Source organism: Bactrocera oleae, chromosome 2 (genome assembly GCF_042242935.1).
Source record: "Bactrocera oleae isolate idBacOlea1 chromosome 2, idBacOlea1, whole genome shotgun sequence".
Lineage (NCBI taxonomy): Eukaryota > Metazoa > Arthropoda > Insecta > Diptera > Tephritidae > Bactrocera > Bactrocera oleae.
In genome coordinates, this window is record NC_091536.1 from 54,090,642 (window position 1) to 54,111,652 (window position 21,011).

Consider the following 21,011-nt stretch of genomic DNA (forward strand, 5'->3'; position numbering starts at 1 on the left):
CGTCAATGTTGAACTCGTACCAAAATACCGGTTTTTTTTACGAAAACGACGCCGATCGCAAAAGATATGCTTGCCAACGGAGTTAAGGACCCCACATTCATCAAACGCATCAATACATGGGTTTATGAGTATGACGTCGAAACTGTCCAACAATCTAGCTAATTGCGCTCCAGAAAAAAGCCGAAACCTAAAAAATCAAAAAATCCCATAAGACACTGAAGGCACAGAAATATTTTAACTCAGCATCCTATATCAGATGAGTTTTATTATTGCCGAATTAAACTCCATCCAACAAGTTTAACATTCATGGAATTAATAAAATTAGTATATACATATATCAACTGCCGTTTGGGCCGACCCCATTGAACCAGCATGTTTTTTTTTTTGTCTTACTTAAAACAGCGGAGTAACAATATTCATAAAATATATTAATCTATATATCCGTTATTTGACTCTCTTTCAAAAAAAATTCCGCATAACATATTTTACTGAAATCTTATACCACATCCAGGCTTCGATTTGAGCCATGCCATTGAGAGCTCCTACTTATAATATATTAAACTTATTATCACAAAACAGTCTTCCATTAAAGTTGGATTGTGAATTGTGTTCGTTGAATTTAATAATTCTTTTCGAATTCAGAGGCTTTAAACAGAAATCATTATAAGTTGACTCCAGCTAGCAATTATACACAAAACATTTCTCAAGACAAAAGATCTTAAAAACATCACACAGAAAAATGGTGAAACGTTAGTATAGTTAGTTATTTACTAATTATATTACTAATAAAAAAATGTGGAAAAAATTTGGCCTCAAGGGCCATCCCTGCAACTTCCCGCTAATTTCATACTCTAACGTTCAAATTTCGCTTTTTTGACTGCTTGCTGAGCTCTTCGAAATTTTTCTTTTTCAATATCTCGCAAGTAAATCAACCGACCCGGTTTGCGGCAAACGATGTGTTTTTTCAAGGTTTAGAACTGATTAGTTTTTGGTGTCGATCGGTCAAGTCGTTTGGAAGAAATTCGAAAAAAACGATTTTTCAAAATTTTTATTTTTGAGATTTCTCAAAATCTACTGGTCCGATTGGGTCCAAACTCACACGAAATTCAAGTGCAATGAAACCCTTTGGAATGCCGTTTAGTTTATTCAAATCGGTTGAGCCGTTTAAAAGTTATAAGAGGGTCACATACATCCACACACACACACATACATCCACACATACATACAGACATACGGACATCATCGTAGAAATGTTCGGGGAAGCTTCCTCGACCCCCAAACGTCGAGATCTGTTGAGAACTCGATTTTTGCAAAATGGAGTGAAACCAATATCTTCCCGATTTTTAGAAAATTTTCAATTTTCTTAGCGGGAAGTTAAAAATCGTCGATTTTTACAATACAATAGGCCGTCTGTATTTCTCCAACTGTTATTTTTTTTGTGAAAACATAAACCACACATAAAAAATAAAATACTTCCTGTACTCTTAACATGAAAAGATAATGTCGTTAAGCTTTTTTTTTAATGTGGGTGAATAAATAAGTGTGAACGTTACACGTGGCGTTGGCAATGACACGAAAACAATATGCAAACTGCGAGGTGACAACTAGCTAAAAGCGCATGCACAAAGATGCGTACAACGGCGAATGTGGGTACTTTATAAGTACTATGAAAAAATTATGAATACGAACCAAAGCAAAGAAAAAAGAGGGAAATAAATATTGTATAGCATAATAAAAATTCAAAAACGAACTTGTTGATGAAAATAACATAAAACTCTGCAAGATGAATGTATGTGTACACGTGTAGCGCTTAACAAATGCAGCGAAACTATGCACCTCCAAGAGATATTTGAATTTGTATGTGTACGTGTAAAATGTTGGTATTTCTACTATTTTTAGTTTTTTTTCATCTGTGTGTGTGTGTGCGTCTGATTTATTTTTAGTTGTTTGTATAGGCATTGTTTCAATTTGTCTCTATTTGTACGCTTCATTTACTCATTTTAATGCATATTTCATACGTTTCACAAATAAAACTCATAGTATGTATTTCGCGAAGATCCCAAATTGCGAAGCAAGCATTACAAAAGGAAAAAAAGAAAACGCGCCAGCAAATGAAGCAACAAGAGACCAACAAGAAGGTGGCACCACGTTAAAAAGGCAAAAGAAGATACTATTTTAAGGTCAACTCATTTCACTTTCCACACCAAGTTAAGTGACTGCCTGACTGACAATCGGACAGACTGCGTGAGTAACTAATGACTATGGGCAGCAGTGCAGGAGCCAACGAGCAAAGAGCAAAATACGATGATAGAAATGCAGCGCAATCAACGAGCTGTTGGATGAAGAGGTCTAAGATAGGGAGAGCGCACAAAGAGGCATATATACATATATACATATGTATATGTATAAATATACAAATGTACATATGTATATAAAAATTTGTGCTCGTAACTTTTTGGCCGCATCACTCAATATCTCAAAAAAAATTTGTGTCTTAACAGTCTGCTTCCAATGAATATGAACTTACACCTACAAAACAACAAATTTGTAAAAAAAAAACAAACAATAGTAATGCAAAAATAGTGCCGGCAAATGCTAATAGAAGTGTATATATTATACAAATCTACATACATAGGTATGATATATAGAAATGCACAATATATATACATATATATATATATGGTACATGAGTTGTACCCACAAGCGTGATAAGCGAAAGTTTGTTGTAAAGCTTCATAATGTCAAAGTCAAAGCCAGAGTAAGCTTAGGAAAGTGCGATTTTAGCCAGAAACCATTTGCGGCAGGTGGAAAAATCTTTGCAATCAACGAAGTAAAAATACAAAAAAAGCAGCTAGGAACTATGTATGTAAGCTGTATTTAAATATAGGACTAGTTTACACCTATTAAATATGAGTATATCTCATTTTCTATTATTGGCTTTTGATGGTTAAAGCCCCTAAAATGATATTCAGTAAGTGAAGTAGAACAAATGTATTTGAAAATGTGTTCATACTTTATTACCACATTTTCCAGCCAACTTATATGACATAACAAGAATTGTTTATATTTTCCAGAACTTTCTAGAAATCATTTAAGAATGTCATCGAATCAGCTAATAATACAAGTTAATAATACGACTGTCTACATCAACTTGATTCTAATAGTTTTATTTAGGTTTCGCAGTTCACATACTAAAAAATCAGCACCAACTGACATATCTTTTTGATGAGATTAAAATTAAGCTAATCTAAATCTATCCGGTGTTAAAAAAATTCTAGATATCGCCCACGAGTCAACCCAAGGGTTCCTCAATGTGGTAGCCAACTGGGCAAATAAATGGCTTAGCCGTCAATCAAAATAAAACGGAACTGAGTTTACTTACCAAAAGGTATAAAATCCCGGATGGACCCCTTGCCGCGTTGGAGAGACTCTCGACTTAACTTTTTATATTGCTTTAAAGAAGCTTTTGGGAAGCGGTGGCTCTCTCACGAAAAGTTGTGCTTTGGTTTTACAAAACCGTGATTAAGTCGATAATGTTTTATGATGTATTTGTCTGGTGGAGGGCGCTCAGTAAAGTCACACTCTATGAGTTCGCATGAAAGGGTACTGGATCTATGAATCCCGCGCAAGCTTAGCAAGCAATAGTCAGCAACCAGCACATCTGTGTTTGCGAAAACCTTTTGCCCCAAAAGTGGAACGAAAGATGTGCATTGAATTACTTGCCGCTAGCAAGCTTCATCTCGCTTCAATGATAGGAGTTCTAACTGAACACTGTCTTATTGGTACTCGCGGTGGTTCTCGAAATTTGCGGACAGAAGTAAACTATTTATTTAAATATGGAAGAATAATGTTTTCTCTATTTTAACAGAGAATTTCAAAGTTAATTACAACTTGTTACGTGTAAATTCCCCAAAAACAAGAATTATATTGTAGTTAGTCAGATTACACTTTCTGTTCACTTTCAACAAGAAGCGATGTTTCATATCGTGGTTATACTTGCAAGAACTTTTTTCTTTGTTTAAGGGATTACTAGTTGCAGTAATTTATAATTTCTCTGCTATAAATATTGTATTAAAAGCTTGTATTGTAAAAATGTATTGTACAATATTAAAAAAATGTGGGAGACCCCTAAGAATACATTTGAAAAAAAAACCTAAAACAAGAAAAAACGTTAACTCCGTAACTAGAATATCATTAATAGTGGTCCAATATCGGCAGTTTCGACACATGGGCAGCTTCTTGAGGAATAAAGTTGTAAGCAAGAGAGCGATATCTCGAAAACTGAGGGCCTGGTTCGCGTATACTAAACACCTACAACTAACTGAAGTATCACTATGGCAAAGGGCTTATACGACATAAATTGTAAGAAATATGTTAGAAAATCATATGAAAAATTTAATTAATTTCTTTTTGGCACTTCAACTATAGATTTTGACAAACTTTGCAAAAAATATGAACCTTTCTATTTTGCTTCTCTACAGCCGAATTAATTACCGTAAGTAACCTTCAGTTAGAAATGGGTCAACGCGCCTTTGCTCTACGAGCACCCAGAACATCCGTTGATCGCACGTGTAGGGTTCAATAAATTTCAAATGATATCAGCATATATGTATAAAGCATTTGCAAGTAAAGCACTTTACCGTCCGGTCTTCCGCCGCACATGCGCTAACCATTACTATCAATTGTTTGTTTGTAACTGGGCTCATAGTAATTTTTCTTTCACATTGAGCTACAATAGTAATGCAAAGTAATTTTATATTCCCGCTGCGTTGTCTCTAACCACCATAAAAGCCACAATAAAGCATTAACAACAAAAAGGCATTAGGCTTACACTTACCATTTCTTTTCTTAAAATGGCCAATTGTGTATCCAGTGTGCTTCCCGTCACGGTCGCCACCGCACCGCCAGCGCCAGCGGCGTTTGAGGTGATGCCAGATTTCGCGGGTGTCGCCGCCGCGGCTGACGCTGCTGTTGTGGTTGCTTCTTTCGCATTCGTTGTTGCTATCGTTGCTGTTGGTAGTGCGGAACTCGATGTCTTTGCCTTGTTGCTCACGTCCATTTCGTTACTTTCTAACAATTTCGCTGTGTTTAAATCATTTTTGCCAATATTATTAACACTATTCGTAGTACTGTTGCTGTTGTTATTATTATCGCCGTTTTGGTATTCTACGCTATTGTCCAGATTGCTTTTGCTCAAACTTTGCACACTACCGGCGCTAATGTTGTTGTGATTGTTGTTTTTGTTTTCCATATTGACATCAGCATCATCGCTGATCAAACCCGAATCGGAGCCGAGCATTTTATTGATACCGCTAAGACTTTTTGGCAAAGGTGGCAGATCGCTAATAGACAAAATTCTGTGAAGACAAAGGAAAATAATTTGAAGTAATTAATACTATAAATAAAAATTCAATCAAAAAATTTTGATATTACTTAATTAAATTATTATAATTAAAGTAATTAAATAACAATTTAGTATTTAAAACTATTTTAACCTGAAAATTTTCTGAAACCTTTTTTACGAAAATACTCTGCTTTGTATTATATTGTATAATGGGTACATATTGAGAGTCACCGTTGTAGAAGGTTCTAAAATAGTTTGGTATCATAAAGCTTCACAAGGGTAATTAGAAATAGTTTAAATTTGTTAGATCTTATAAAGAGAAATGCGAAGGAACATGTTTGTTTAATCAAACTGGTTTAGAAAGAATTTTTGGAGATATATGTTTGAGAAGGGTTGCCAACTATACAATTTTTTATTCTATAAAACTAATCAATTGTCAATGGCGATCAACCTAATAAAGTTTCAGAAGGATTTATGTAGCAGATAATTTAAGTAGCCATCTGTTGGAAGCTTTAAATTATTATCAAATGAATTCATATTGAAAAATTCTTTCTAATTTCTATACATTTAATAATAATTTTAATTTTGAAATAGGTGGCAACCCAGCCCAAAAACAGCTGCTACAGAAATCCTCTAGCTTAGTTTGATGGTCTATAATGATTTTTTTTAGTTGACCGGTTTCAAAAAATAAAAATAAATTAATAATTGGCAACCCTTTTCAAAAATATCCTTCCCAAAAGTCGTTTCTAAACAAATTGGATGTTCACATTTGTAAAATTTCTTCTTCATTTAATTTTAATTAAATTCATAATTAAACTTTCTATATATTTGATTTTTGAATTTTTATATAATTAAAATCATTGAAAACTATAGAGGTATCGCAAAACTATCAGTTATACCTAAACTTTTTGAAGCTATCATCACTGACCATATAACCTTTTCGATTTCTCTGTTAATTTCCTCATCTCAGCATGGATTTCGTAAAGAGAAATCGACTCTAACAAACTTGCTTGAATTTGTAAACCATGTATCATTGGGTTTTAGAGAACATAAGCATACGGAAGTTATATACACAGACTTTAACAAAGCTTTCGATAAAGTAAACCTCTCGATTATCATACATAAACTTGATCTACTGGGCTTTCAGCCAAGATTTCTTCAATGGGTAGCTTCCTATCTTTATAATAGAACACAACGAGTGATATTTGAGGAGACACCTTCAGATACAATTAATGTTTCTTTAAGCGTTCCGCAAGGTAATCATCTTGGCCCGATTCTGTTCTTGTTGTTTATTAACGATATCTCTTCAGTAATTGAATTCTCAAAAAATTTATTATACGTTGACGACATAAAGCTTTTAAACGTAAATCATACACTTGAACTGAGGAAAGGTGTCTGTTGCAAACAGACTTAAACAATATGGTTGCATGGTGTGATAGAAATGATTTGCCATTGAATCTGAATAAATGTAAGACGATGCGCTTTTCCCGTAGATCTGTGCACCCCTCTTCTTATGTAATAAAACACCATATTCTGGAGCAAGTTTTTAACTATGTTGATTTGGGAGTTAATATGGGCCCTAAGCTTAATTTTAGTCTTCATATTGATACCATGGTCTTGAAAGCAAAAGCTGTCCTCAGTTTTGTTAAACGTTGGTCTAAAGAATTTAGAGATCCGTATATTACTTAAACACTTTATGCAACTTTGGTTAGACCATATTGGAATATGGCTCAGTTGTATGGAATCCTAGCTACCAAATCCATTCTGACAAGTTACAGTCTGTTCAAAAACAATTTTTACTTTTCGCGTTAGCGCATTTCCGATGGGATTCTAGGGTAAGTCTACCTCCATACACATATACCGCCGTATATGTCATGATTTTAATTCTCATTCCAGCACATTTGACTTATCTGACTCACTTTTCAAAATTAAAAAGACTTTATTGTTTTCTCTTAATAAATGAAAATGTAACAATTTATTATATTGTAACTTTAGATCTTAGCTGTTGAAATTAAAAAACTCTCTTGCCTTTTCTGACTCGGCTAATTCCGCACGTATGCGGATTGCGCCCCTTGCGTCGGTTGGGTAATCGTTGGTATATTATTATTATTATTATTATAAAAAGGGATATCACAACAATCGTGAATTCAGCTTAGTAAATGTCGCATACGATGTTTCATTGTATATTGTGTAAATTTCTAGTGGTACGACTTAAAGATCCAAAAGATATGAACAGATTCGGTGGAAGATTTATGAGATTTGTTCGAGGATACCCGAAATATCGCCGATAACGGAAAGATAAGTTTCCACAACAAATTACAATTTAAAAAACTGCAGACTAGGTCATGTTAGATAGACTCTCTATCACAAAACGTGCATTGCTTCCTGGTAGCAGCCGTAGAGAAGACAGTTCTTCTGCGAATTTCCTTACTTTTGATGAGCATAACTTTGCTCCAATTACGGGCTATTTATGAAATTAAAATTCTTTAGTTAGTGGCTAGATCCACGAACTTCCAATCATCACTCAATTCTATCTACGTTCATATACATATATGACTCATATAATTTAGAAACATTACTATATCCAAGGTAATCGCACTTTCACAAACCCAAAAAAGTTGAGCACAATCAATAGCGTCGTAATCACACCACACCCACAAACGTACTTCCCGCCTTATTGCATACCAAGACGCACATCCATCCACACACTCACCCAACTACTTGCCAATAGAAGTAGCGCCCAGTCAGCACTTTTGTTAAAAATGCTAATTTAACTTTCATTGTGCATAATAAATTGTCGCTTCTTTATTGAAGTAATTCGCTTTTACCGCTTACAAGATGTTTTACATTTCTCTTTCGCGTCTACTTCTTGTTCACCGTTTGCTATTTTTAAGCGTGTTTGTTGTATATACAAGTCGTACGGTCGTTAGGGAAGTGGAAGCGTGAAATTGAGTCGCATTCTTCGTCAAAATAAATGTGGTTGGTTTCATAATTAAAACATATTATATGATTACTAAATATGCAAAATATATATGTGCAAACACCCACAAACGCACATTTGAAAATATGTTTCAACCTTTTTATACATATACACACACATACTTAATGAAACGTGACGTCAGATTTAAACTATTGCGGAGGAATGTTTTCTGATCAAATATTTATGCTAAGAAAAAACTACTCTTCGTGTTCTTTTAATCTTACTAAGAAAATTCTAGTGAGACTCAAATTAGACTTATATAAATTTTTTGACAACAAAAACTTTTCCATAGCCGAATTGCGTTTAGTTGTGTCTCAACCTCCTTATTCAACTAACTAAGTTTGTTAATATCCCAAAATTATTTTTAAAGGGTTAGTTGAAAATCCCGTTAAAAACTTAAGCGTGTTGAAATGTTCCAGAAAATATTCTTCAAAAATGCTTATACTCGTATAGGCTCCTCGGAAGAGAATAATCAACATCAAAACAGTTGTGTGGAATAAGATGGACAATTTACTTTTGTCACAGCTGACTAAATAAATAGTTTTAAATAAACACCTAAACAATGGTGTTTAACTTAAGGCTTTCTATTAGAACTGATTTAGTATTTGGAATTACTGTACTCATCTTTCAATGCTTTCTCTATTAATATTAAACTAAGGCTTGGTCAGGTACCCTTAAAGAAAAATACCAATTTTTTTTTGTTTTCAATTTAAAGTAAGTACGTTCAATCTCTCAGTTGAATATTTCGCGATTATCATTTAACTCTATTTTTTCTTTATCTTTGAAAAAGTATAACAAAGATATTGACTTTGAAATGTCTACCGAAAACGTGTGTTGGAAGTTGGACATAAGGAAGAGTATTAAAAAACAAGAAAAAATGTTAACTTCGGTTGCACTCTTCCCAAAAACAAGAGATTTCTTGAAGAACTTAATTTTGATCGTTCAGTGTATATGGCAGCTAAATGCTATAGTTGTCCCATCTGAATCATTTCTTCGGAGACTCTATCTTCGTCTTGTATGGCAGCTATATGCTATAGTGTTCCGAAATCAACGGTTCCAACAAATAAGTCGCTTTTGAGGGACTTGGCTAAATCGGCTACGCTCGTCATGCTGATCATTTATATATGTATATATATTTTATAGGGTATCTGAGGTTTCCTTCTGAGTGTTACAAACTTCGTGGCATACTTAATTTACCCTGTTTAGGATACAAATAGTTAAGGAATATAACCGTTAATCTTATAGCTATCACCGTCTATGATACTTTCTTTAGTATCAAATGGCATACAGAATTTGCGCTCTTAGATGTAAAAAGTGAGAAGAAGATAATCTTGTGTGAGGATGAGCAAAATTTTAACCATCAAGAAAAGTTTAGAAAATTGAGAAAACTTTCAGAAAAGATCTGAAAAAATAATATTAACGAATGTCACTATTAAATGGAGAGTTGAACTCCTAATATACATACTATGTACATACTATGTAGTTTAATAACTGACTGTTAAGTAGATCTGACAACAGACGGAACTGACCCTTATTTATATGCATCCAAGGGATGACTCAAAGGAATATACTACGTATTTGTTAAAACTTATACATCTGTTATATCTGGAACGGAAAAAATACCAAAAATTGATACTCAAATATTTAACTGATTGGTTATGGTTTTGCGAGTACTATGCAGTTCTCTTATTTGTTAATCTCAAAGTTTACTTCTGGAAGGTAAGTAATTGTGAAAACTTAGAGATAATTACGAACTAGTTTCTTCTCAATATACCTGTATAATATACTTTACTTTGATGCCACACCAGCAGACAATGAAAAACATTTTAGAATATAATTTTTTTTGTAACAACTACTTACTTACAGCGTTCAAAGTGTAACACAAAGTATTAATCAATCATCCTTTGGTATTTTTTTTTTTCAAATTCATATCATTTCCTATAACGTCGTTTTACGATTAGCAAAAATACTCCAACAAATGCTAGATAAATATTTAAACAGGTATGAGCTTATGTAGAGTATTGGCGTTGATGCTTGTATATGTACGTATATATTATATAATATTATATAAACAATATGTGTATACGATTATACTTAAAGATAGATAAAATTAAAATGAAAATGAATGAAAGAATGAAATAATAGTTCCTGCCTTTTTAGCAGATGTTGCGTAATATTTTTATGTTTTGTTACTCACAATAAGAACAACATCATTGGGTTTATAAACATGTACAGATAAGTCATACAGGTTATATTGCGGCTGCTTTGCCATTCAGGAAAAATTACAATTCAATTTGTAAGATCATTACTTTTTCACATAACGGTAAATCACGCATAAAACAAAGTAATGCTTTTAGTTAATTATTTAATAACGTACAGTGTTTCAGAACTATCTAGTTGCTTCAAAGAAAAAGTTTAAAATAGTCGGAAATCTGTAAAAAAAATCGTCGGAAATGTCTTTAGATCTTTAAATTTTTGTTTAAAATTTAAAAATTAAAGTACACTTTGGAATCCTAAAACTCTATGCAATTAGTAAAATACTGAAAACATTAGTTTTTCCAAACCAATCCTCTGTGAGATCGAAGCGTTCGAGTAAGACAACACAAAAAAAACATTTACAAAAAAAAAATAATTTGTCCTCTTCTCGACGATTTTTAGTTCGATTTACCATTACATAGATCACAACTTGTTCTTATAATTGGGATATACTGATACTGAAACGTTCGTTCTGTACCTTACCTTACGACTAAATCATGTCAAATCCAATTAATCTGATAGGTTATTTAAGATCTTTCTATATAAATGGTTTAACCCCTCTTTACAGGCGATTGAAAAGTCTTATAATATAATCCCATAATATGTATATTTCCTACATTTTCGCACTTATATAAACCGAAGCTGATCTAACATATTTACATTCGAATATCGAGACAAGAAAGTAACTTTCTGAATCTTTAGAAAATGTGGGAATGATATTTGTATCATTCATCTTTTTTTCTAGGTACTTTTATAGGATTACATACAACACAATACTCTTATTAGCAGAATGTTATGCAAAAACGATATTGTTGTTTTTCTTTCAATGGAATCCAATAATCTGCTAAATGGAAAGTTGGTTTATTATTTTTTAAATTTATTTATTTGTATTTCAATAGTTTTACTGAGCTATTAATATTAGTTAAGTGAATATTTTATGTAATTATGATACAATAATATCAATAGAACACTTCATCTTAGGTGATAAAATAAAAAAAAACGTTAACTTCGGGTGCACCTAAGCTATAATACTCTTCACAAATAAGATTCCTTACAAGAACTTGATTCCGATCGTTCAGTTTATATGTCAGCTATATGCTATAGTGATCCGATCTGAACAATTTCATCGAAGATTGCATTATTGCCGTAGACATAACCCATGCCAAATTTCGTAAAGATATCTCGTCAAATGAAAAGGTTTTCCATGCAAGAACTTGATTCCGATCGTTCAGTTTGAATGACAGCTATATGTTATAGTGATCTGATCTGAACAATTTTTTCGGAGATTGCATTATTGTCTTAGGCAATAACCTAATCAACCTTTACCTATGAGCAGTTTCTTGGGAAGAAAAGAACGTGTGAAGTCTAGTTTGCGTATTATAGACAGATGGACGGACGGACGGATAGACAGACTAAATCGACTCAGCTGGTCACACTGACCATATATATTATTTTGTAGGGTTCCTTCTAGGTATTACAAACATTGTGGTAAACTTAATATACCCTGTTCAGGGTATAAAAATTAAATAAACTATATAATATTTTTTAGAAATTATTATTATTATTTTCCCACAAAAACTCATTTTTAACGCCAACGTCTCTTTATTAATAAAAATTTTAATACAATTTTTGTAAAGCAATTTGGTAATTTAGCAAACTCAAGGTTACACAGCATTTAGCATATTGGCTTCAATGGCACACGGTGAAAAATTTTGTCAAAACCGCTTGGCAGCTAATATGTTAATACTATTGTAATTTATAAATTAGATTTTAAAAAAGGATGTAATCAAATTGTAGCGAAAATATCAGAATGAAATATATGTGTGTTAAATTGTAACTCCAGTATACGGTTGCCATCTATTTCCTTCCATAAGAAACAATTCTTTCAAGAGTCAAACAGTATACAATTTTTTGTAATCAAATAGGAAGAGAAAGCATGCAGATAATTTAGCAAGTAGATAATATTAATAATTAATTTTATTATTTATTTCGGTTTTAATACGCTGAAAGCGATATGCTCGTATCTAGTTTGTAGTAACTGAAATGCAAAACTTGAAACTTTGATTAATTTAATTTAATTTAAATTTTCAAACAGGTGGCATTGTTTGCCAAAAATTTCTCCGCCACAATTACATATTTCTTAAATCGGCTTAGTTTAACACCCGTATTTAATATAATACAAAAAATGAGCATGTGGTAAAACTTATCAAAAACTATATAAAATATATAATATATAAATGTATAATAATCTGTTTAAAGCACTTTTTTAAGATTTTGGTTTTATTTTATCAATTATAATAGTTCGTTAGTTAAGTTATTGACAAAAAACTAAACTTGGATAGGATGGTTGGATACCCTTCTCTACATAGTGTTTATTTTTTGTTCCAAAGTTACAAACGGGTGAGTTGTTGCTTTATCCGAGTATTACACTGTACGACATTCGGCCAAAACTTTTTTCGAGAGATTAAAATTGGAAAATCAAAATATTTGAGCATATTTAAATCATCACTATTAAATATAGTATATAAGTTACTAAACAAGTAACAATATGGGCATCATACACCTATCCACCTAATTTCAATGGTGTATATTCTTCGGTCATGATTTTCTGTCAGATGTTAATAGGTTTCAAATCCGAGCAAGTGTTTTTGAATTATAAAACCTTTATTTGTATTTTGGTTTTTTTTGGATTTCGGATTTTTGAAAGTATCCTTAATATTAAAAAAATTACCAAACTTTACTTTTTTTCTTCTTTACAAAAGCATATAGCATTATTTTGGTTAAAGTATTGTATTAAAAACCCCTTAGAGATGGCAGTCGTTTAAGAAGGTCACCATTTACCTGTAATAATTATGAACATTAGATCTACTCGGGAATATTAATATCTCATTCCATTATGAGAAAAAGAAAAACATAACTCATAACCAAAATCCAACCAATATTGAATTATACTTCATTATTTCACAAAGGAAAAACAGTAATCTCAGTAATAGCAGAAAAACAAATCTGTCATAAAGAATAACAATAAAAAAAAAAAACTTTATATTTAATAGTATAATTACACTGGTAAACCAAATCAAATTTTTTTAGCTATTGCATAGCTTTTACTTGGGGTTTGAGCGCGGTGATCGAATCAAGAAATTTTGTAACAGAAATAAACCTAACACGATCACAAAGTATGCGCAAAATTTGCATACTTTAAGGCGTATTTTCGCATATCTCAAGTGGAACAAATCAATTGAAGAGACAGAGCAGGGCGGTTCAAAAAAAAAAATATTTAAGACACATTTTTTTTAATATCAAATAAACATATGGAATTTAATAAAACTTTGATTAATAAAAAATAAAGTATTCAATATTCGGAGTCATAATATTAGTAAAATTACTATTATTTTGGTAAATGGCTACCCTAACTTTTGGAATAGTATCTTATTTGAATTGAACAATACAAATAAAATTAGATATTTCAATAGTAATAAATTTCCACATTTCCAGAGTGAATATGTACCGACTAGTATGAATGTGATGAATGCCCCTCTAGTAGCCAGAGACCGCATTATAATACCCCCTCTTCATATAAAGTTGGTCTCATATATCAGTAAAATTTTCCGAAATTGAGCACGAAAAAAATAATAGCTTGTATTTTTCACGGTCCTCAAATCAGGAAACTAATGAAGGACCAGAACATTTTACTGATTCTATGACAGATAAGGAAAAATCTGCATGGATTATATTTATTTGGGTTGTGCAAAATTTCTCAGGAAATAAAAAGTATCCAGACTACATCAAGCAGCTCATGTTGCGCTTCCAGCGACTAGGACCGCCATTTAGAAAAGCCACTACCCAGAAATTTTTTTTCTAATTACTGCTGGAACACTCTAAACAAGTCTGGTGTTCTACTCTGCAAGAAAAGCACATAAAGTAAAGTTATTTATTATACCCTGAACAGGGTATATTAAGTTTGCCACGAAGTTTGTAACACCCGAAGGACGTCTGTCTGTATATATACAAACTAGTCTCTTAGTTTTTAAGCTATCCATCTAAACTTTTGCACCTGTCATTTTCTCACTAAGAAGCTGCTCATTTGTCGGAACGGCTGATATCGGACCACTATAGCATATGGCTGCAATACAAACTGAACGATCGGAATCAAGTGCTTGTATGGAAAACTCTTTCATTTGGCGAGGTATCTTCAGGAAATTTGGCACAGAATATTATTTAAAGCAATAATGCAAGCTCCGAAGAAATTGTACAGACCGGATGACTATAACATATAGCTGCCAAATTAACTGAACGATCGGAGTAAAGTGTTTGCATGAAAAACTTTTTTATATGGCGAGGTATCTTGACGAAATTTGGCATGAGTTATTTTCTAAGGCAAGAATATAATCTCCGAAAAAATTGTTTAGATTAGATCGCTATGTCATACAGCTATCATATAAACTGAACGATCGGAGTAAAGTGCCTGCATGGAAAAAAAATAAATTTTTTATTGCCGATTCACGAAATTAGATCTGAATCAAGTTATTGTAAGGAACCTTTGTATTTGTGAAGACTATTATACCTTCGTTATATAGTGCAACCTAAGTTAACGTTTTTTCTTGTTTTCATGTTAAAAAAGGCCAATTTATTTTTTAGTTCTAAAATTGTAGTATTTTTGGCTACAAATGTAATATGTTCATATTTCGGAAACTAAAGCTGCAAAAGAAAAACTGACTACAGATTTAAAATCAGCGGGGCAAATCATACGTAGTTGGGTAAGAAACTTCATAAAACAAAACTACTGTTTCCCAGTCAAATTTTGCTATATTCTCTTTAAAGATCGAAAGTAAAAAAATTGTTTCCAAGAAATATTGTTTACTAATTTTGCATATAAATATATTTTAAATGACAAAATTGCAATAATTATTTGACGAACCCTTCAAATATAAGTAGTGAACACGTCAAAGGAATTATTACAACAAAATCAAATTAAAGGCAGAAGAAATAATTAAAGAAACACAGAGCACAAAAAACCCCCTCAAAATATTAAGCAAAGCAAAACAGTGAGCCGTGGACTAGGAAATATGCGCTAATGCGACATTAATTGCCTCAAAGGAAAAAAATAAAACTCATTAAAAAATCTCAGAAGAAAAATATTAAAACAAAAAATAAAAATAAAATTATAAAACTTTAGCAACCAAATCAAAAACCACTTCCCAAAAAAGTTTAAAATAACTAACAAAATAAATATAAAATCACTGCAAATTTGTAAGTTCATCAGCCGATTGTTGTGGACTTTTGTGGAGGAGTCAGCAATAGTCTTAGCGTCAGCATTTTGACCTAAGCTCGCTCTGAAGAAGGGTGTGTCAAAAATGGTAATAACTTTATAAGCAAAATGCAAGTGCGTGTGTGTGTGTCTTAATATGTTTATTAATATTCTTGCATAAGCAAATTAACTTGTGATATGCGTGACTAGCGATTATAGCTGTTTTCACCTCAGCGAGATGGCACTGAAATACATACACACATAAACATGCATTTTATATATACAAATATATAAACATATATTTAAACATACAAGTACGCACTCAATCGTAAATATATTTATGTCTACACGGCGTATACTTGACCCACGCAGTTACACAAACAAACGCACATACACACATACTTTAATGGTGTTAACTTTTGAACATAAAAAAGCTTGTATTTATGTATGCATGATTGTGTGCCAATTCTTTCCAATTAAATTCCGTTTCTCCTTTTTCCTAAATTTATTTTTAATTTTACTAAGTATAATCACAAGCACATATGCTTGATGAACATTCCACTTACTTTCACAAACATCGCGAAATATGTATGCCTCTTCGCACCTTATTTATGCATAGCGAATATACATACTTGTACACATTTATTTTCATAATTAAATTTAATTTTTACGGAACTAGTAATGACCTAATTTACACTATGTACTATTTTCCGCAAATATTAACAAGTTTCGTGTAAATAATTATTTTTATATACAAATTTAGCATAAACAAACTGGCCACACTTTAACTTTTCGTTTAGTTTTCGCTCGGAAAAGTGGTCTACAATAATCACTGCTTATCTAAATATATTCATTTAAAATATTATTTTGTATTTCTCCAAAATTTTTTCGAACATTTTATCTTCATCAAATTGGAGTAATCGGTGAAAGACACACAATCACAACAGCAACGCGAAAAATTAAATGATTTTCCGGCTAGTTAAGAACTTGAACTGTTTCCTCAAATGTACCAAAATTAAAATGAGGCTAAGCAAAATTTGGCTTACAGGGTGTGACAAAAAAATACAACAAAGAGATTTGCGAAAATCCAAAAATATTTTCAAATTAGTCATAACTATACTTTACTAAAAACCCATATTTCGAAAAAGTTGTAATGTGTTTCAAATTTTTTTCATATGTGATTTGTCCTAAAATTTACAATTCCCACTACTTCAAAACTTTGGTTGTGGTGTTGTTCCTCTAACTTCCATAGTTTTATCCTTGTGGGGGCTGTTCGGACCAACTCTTCCGTTTTTCCACTGCCTGCTATATGTACCTATTATTGGGTTCTCAAATGATTGGTACTGAATTTTTACACTGAAAGTCTAAATTGCCTCTTTGACTAAAATTACACTAATTACTCACGTGGGCGCAGCGCAAACGTTCGCTTTGTCTACCCACAGGAAATTTAATGGATTTTTTATGGTGGTTACAACAGAAGTTTACTTGACACATTTTATTAATTTCACAATCTCACATCACAGACAGAGTGCTAATCGTTCAATTTTAAGGTACTTTCTATGTAGTGATAACCACGGAAGTATCCTGCTTCTATGCCTGCTTCACATGACCAACTTAAAGTTCTAAGTCCGTATTAATAACAGTTTAATTTCAACCAAAATTAAATGTTTTCTTAACGTTCGTAGTATGAAAATAAGACTCATCTCACTTCGAAATAGCTTAAGCGACAAATTTCTTGATTATAAACTAGAATTTGATAAATTTATTAAAAAATAAAAATACTGCTTTAAAAATGAAAAGTCAGATAGCAACGTCGCACCCAATATTTTTGTGCAGTGCGTGGATGTGTGCAAATTATTCTTAGCTTCTTATATTTAAATAACATTTTTGTAGATTTTTTCGTCATTTCGGATTTTTTTGTTATATTTGCGTGCTTTTGGACGAACATTTTATGAGACGCTTGCTTTTCGTTTGTGCGCCCTCTGCCTATTTTTATTGAATAATGACGCACCGAGGCAAGGTGAAATAATATTGATTGAGAATATGCACAGTGGCGTTATTTTGCAAATAATTAACTGTTTTATAACTTAGAAAACAATTTTGTGAGTATTAAAGTTGTCTATATGTAATTTTCCAAAAATTCAAAATTTTGTTCTTTAACAAATGGCTCAAAACTATTGGATATAAAAATCTAAAAGTAATTGGTAGTCTCAAATTAGAAAAGAAAATAAGAGTGAAGTTACATAAATTTACAACAAAATGAAAGTGTGTGAATGTGATCAAAATATGATTACAAATAACATAGTAAAATACTAATCATTGTTCCGGTATGTGGAAAAAAATTTACTTGAAGTCAAAGGTCAAAAATTGTTCGAGTTTATATATCTTTGAATATTTAGATTAACCGGATTATTTAGGCTTAATTTTGTTTTTCGAATTGGTATTTATAGGAGATTTTTCGAATATATTCTAAATTAAATCTTCATCACTCTACTTTACTAAATATATATGTAGATATGTATATCCCTCCATCTAAACAGATGGCATTTAGTTACAGATAATACATCTTTCACTTTTTTCTTCGCAACACATTTATAAACATGTCAACCCTTGTTTTTCTAACAGCAAAGTGCTTTGACTAATTTATTACGTCGTTTTTCAAGAACTTTCACTTTTAATTTGCCTTCATTTGACCAGACCAGCAATATGCAAATTGATATCAAAAGAGATATCTACGCACAAACATATATGCACAAACATACAATACAAGTATGTTCAGATACAAAAACGAATTATTAAATGTCGGCTAAAAGCTGGAACGCCACACACACACACACCCAAGCATTTAAGTCTATCAAGTGCATCTGCTATTAAATTAATCATGAAAGCGCAGAATAGAGCTAGTCTGACCCTATAAATGTGTGAGCCACTGAAAAATTCCGCAAGCGCAGATGTACACAGGTAGGTGCAGGTAGCACAGCGGAATGGCGGAAGAAAACAAAACCCGAAAAAATCAAGATGCTTCAATGAAACGAACAATACTTGTGATTTGCTATTGTTGCTTTGTCATTTCCTTCTATTTTTATTTATTCACATTTTGGAATAATAAAAGAGAAACTGCAAATTGGTAGAAGCTCCCAACGCGCAGCGCATTTTTGGCATTTAAGGTAAGGACCGAAAAAATTTATAATGTAAAAATTAAATGTAAGTAAACGTGTGTAAATGTGTTAAAAATGTACGCTAAATAAAGCGTGTATATTTCATCCACGAGCTAGCTGCCTTGTCGAATAAGAGTTAGAGATGCTGAATTCCTTGGAAGCGAGATTTACATTTTTCTATCTGATAGTACAAGTTGGTTGAAAAGTTTTTGCGCTCAAAATGAAAAATACTGGTTTTAGCACGAAATATACTTTTTATTCAATACAATATCCCTTAACTTTAATACGCTTATTCTAATAATCTTCCAATAATTTTATGCCATCCCTATAATGACTTTCCGGAAGCTCTGCAAAATACCCGCCGAAAAACGCTTTCTACGAAGAAATGGAATCTGAAGAGGTAGTGCCGCTGAGAGCCAAATCTGGTAAATACGGTGGTTGCTCAAGCAATTCGTACTTTAATTCGTTGCATTTTGTGAGCAGATACATTGTCTTGATGAAAAATGATTTTTTGTGCTGCAAACCAGATCTTTTCTCAAGAATTGTTTCATTAAACTAATCCAAAGGCTGCAATAATATCCAGAGTTGATTGTTTTACCTTTCTTCATAAATTTCCTTTGCTTTTAAACATTTTAAAGCCAAAAGTCTAATCACTGCGCGATATTCAATTCTTTCCATGTTAAGAAAATACTCTGACACGTCAACTTCAAATGTCTTGTAAACAAAGAATTAATTGACAGAATAAAGTCTAACTTTGCATGTGTTCTCATGACAGATGTACCAACCTGAGAAACAAATTTGGAGTTAGTAGTGCTATTTCCACCAACCTGTTATATAAAACTGTAATGCGGAAAACTTTTCCGTTACAATTAAGAGCTCATACTTGGATAGACTTTCTTAGAGGTGTCTAAGAACCTAATTTCAGAGTTCGAAGCGAAAATAATATTGTTTTTTTTTACTCACCCTAAGGAACATTATTGGAATACTCACTGGTCACAGTCTGGTGGGGTCAATCGGCTGCAGAATGGGATTGAGAGGTTGAGAAGACTGCAGCAGATGTCAAGAGCAAGTTTACAGGGGAAACAGGAAAACAATTGAGCATTCCTTGTGCACTTGTCCCGCATTGGCAAGACAAAGCCTCACGCATTTGGGGCTCCACGGTATGAGGCATTGGAAGAGGTATCGTTAGTGAGACCACAGACTCAGTTGAAATTCGCGTCAAGCGCAGGCATCTTAAAGGATTACTACTCCTTATGAACAACGTAACGGCCCTCTATCTGGCATTACAAAACTGGTCAATTCATGGCTTATTAGCCTACCAGACTAACCTAATATCACTAATAAACTCTGATTCAATAAATCTACTTAAATCTAACTTCGATAGATGTATATATCCGGTCTAATACATTTCTAATTTTGTCAGCTAATATCACTACGGATATCACACCTTGTTATAAACTAATTTACATCTAGTATTAACTACAAACCACCCAAGTCAGCAGGCAGTCTCTTTTCCATAAAAAATACTGATATTTTTCTTACGTGTTGGCGTCTTACTAGATGGAAATTGTCAGAAACATAACCTTTCAAAAATTAAGTTCTACAAGTAGTGGAAAAACGAAAAGCTCCTTAGAAAATTGTTCAATACTTAGTACGATACTGATTTTCTTTAGTCTAGCCAGGCACAAATATGGAATCGATTTTGAACAATGGAACTATGCTAGTTAAGTTCTCCCTTAAGTCGAGAAGTCGACATTTATACAACTCAAGTTTGTCGACTTTGAAATCACAAAGCCTTTTGACCTTCACATTAACGATCTCTAAAGCTAGGGTCAAAGGAATTTAGAGGACCTAGTACTAGTAAATTTCTTTGTTCTGTTATCTGTACTTAGAACTATTCTTAAAAATGGTTCGATAATTTAAGTCCAAGAAATAAAGATAACTTGGGGAGGAAAAAGGGAATTTATTATTTTTTTGTTAAGAAGGATAAAGTATAGTATTCGTGTATCTACTAATTGCCTAAAG

General features: G+C 32.4%; 1 protein-coding gene across 1 annotated transcript in view; it reads right to left on the reverse strand.

The window, feature by feature from the left end:
- LOC106620518 (serine-rich adhesin for platelets) overlaps positions 1–21,011 on the reverse strand; it is a 128,024-nt gene that overhangs the window by 49,256 nt on the left and 57,757 nt on the right. Inside the window, exon 3 of the mRNA XM_036357916.2 lies at positions 4,838–5,357. Within this exon, the coding sequence (XP_036213809.2) occupies positions 4,838–5,357 (520 nt within the window). The remainder of the gene's footprint in view (positions 1–4,837; positions 5,358–21,011) is intronic.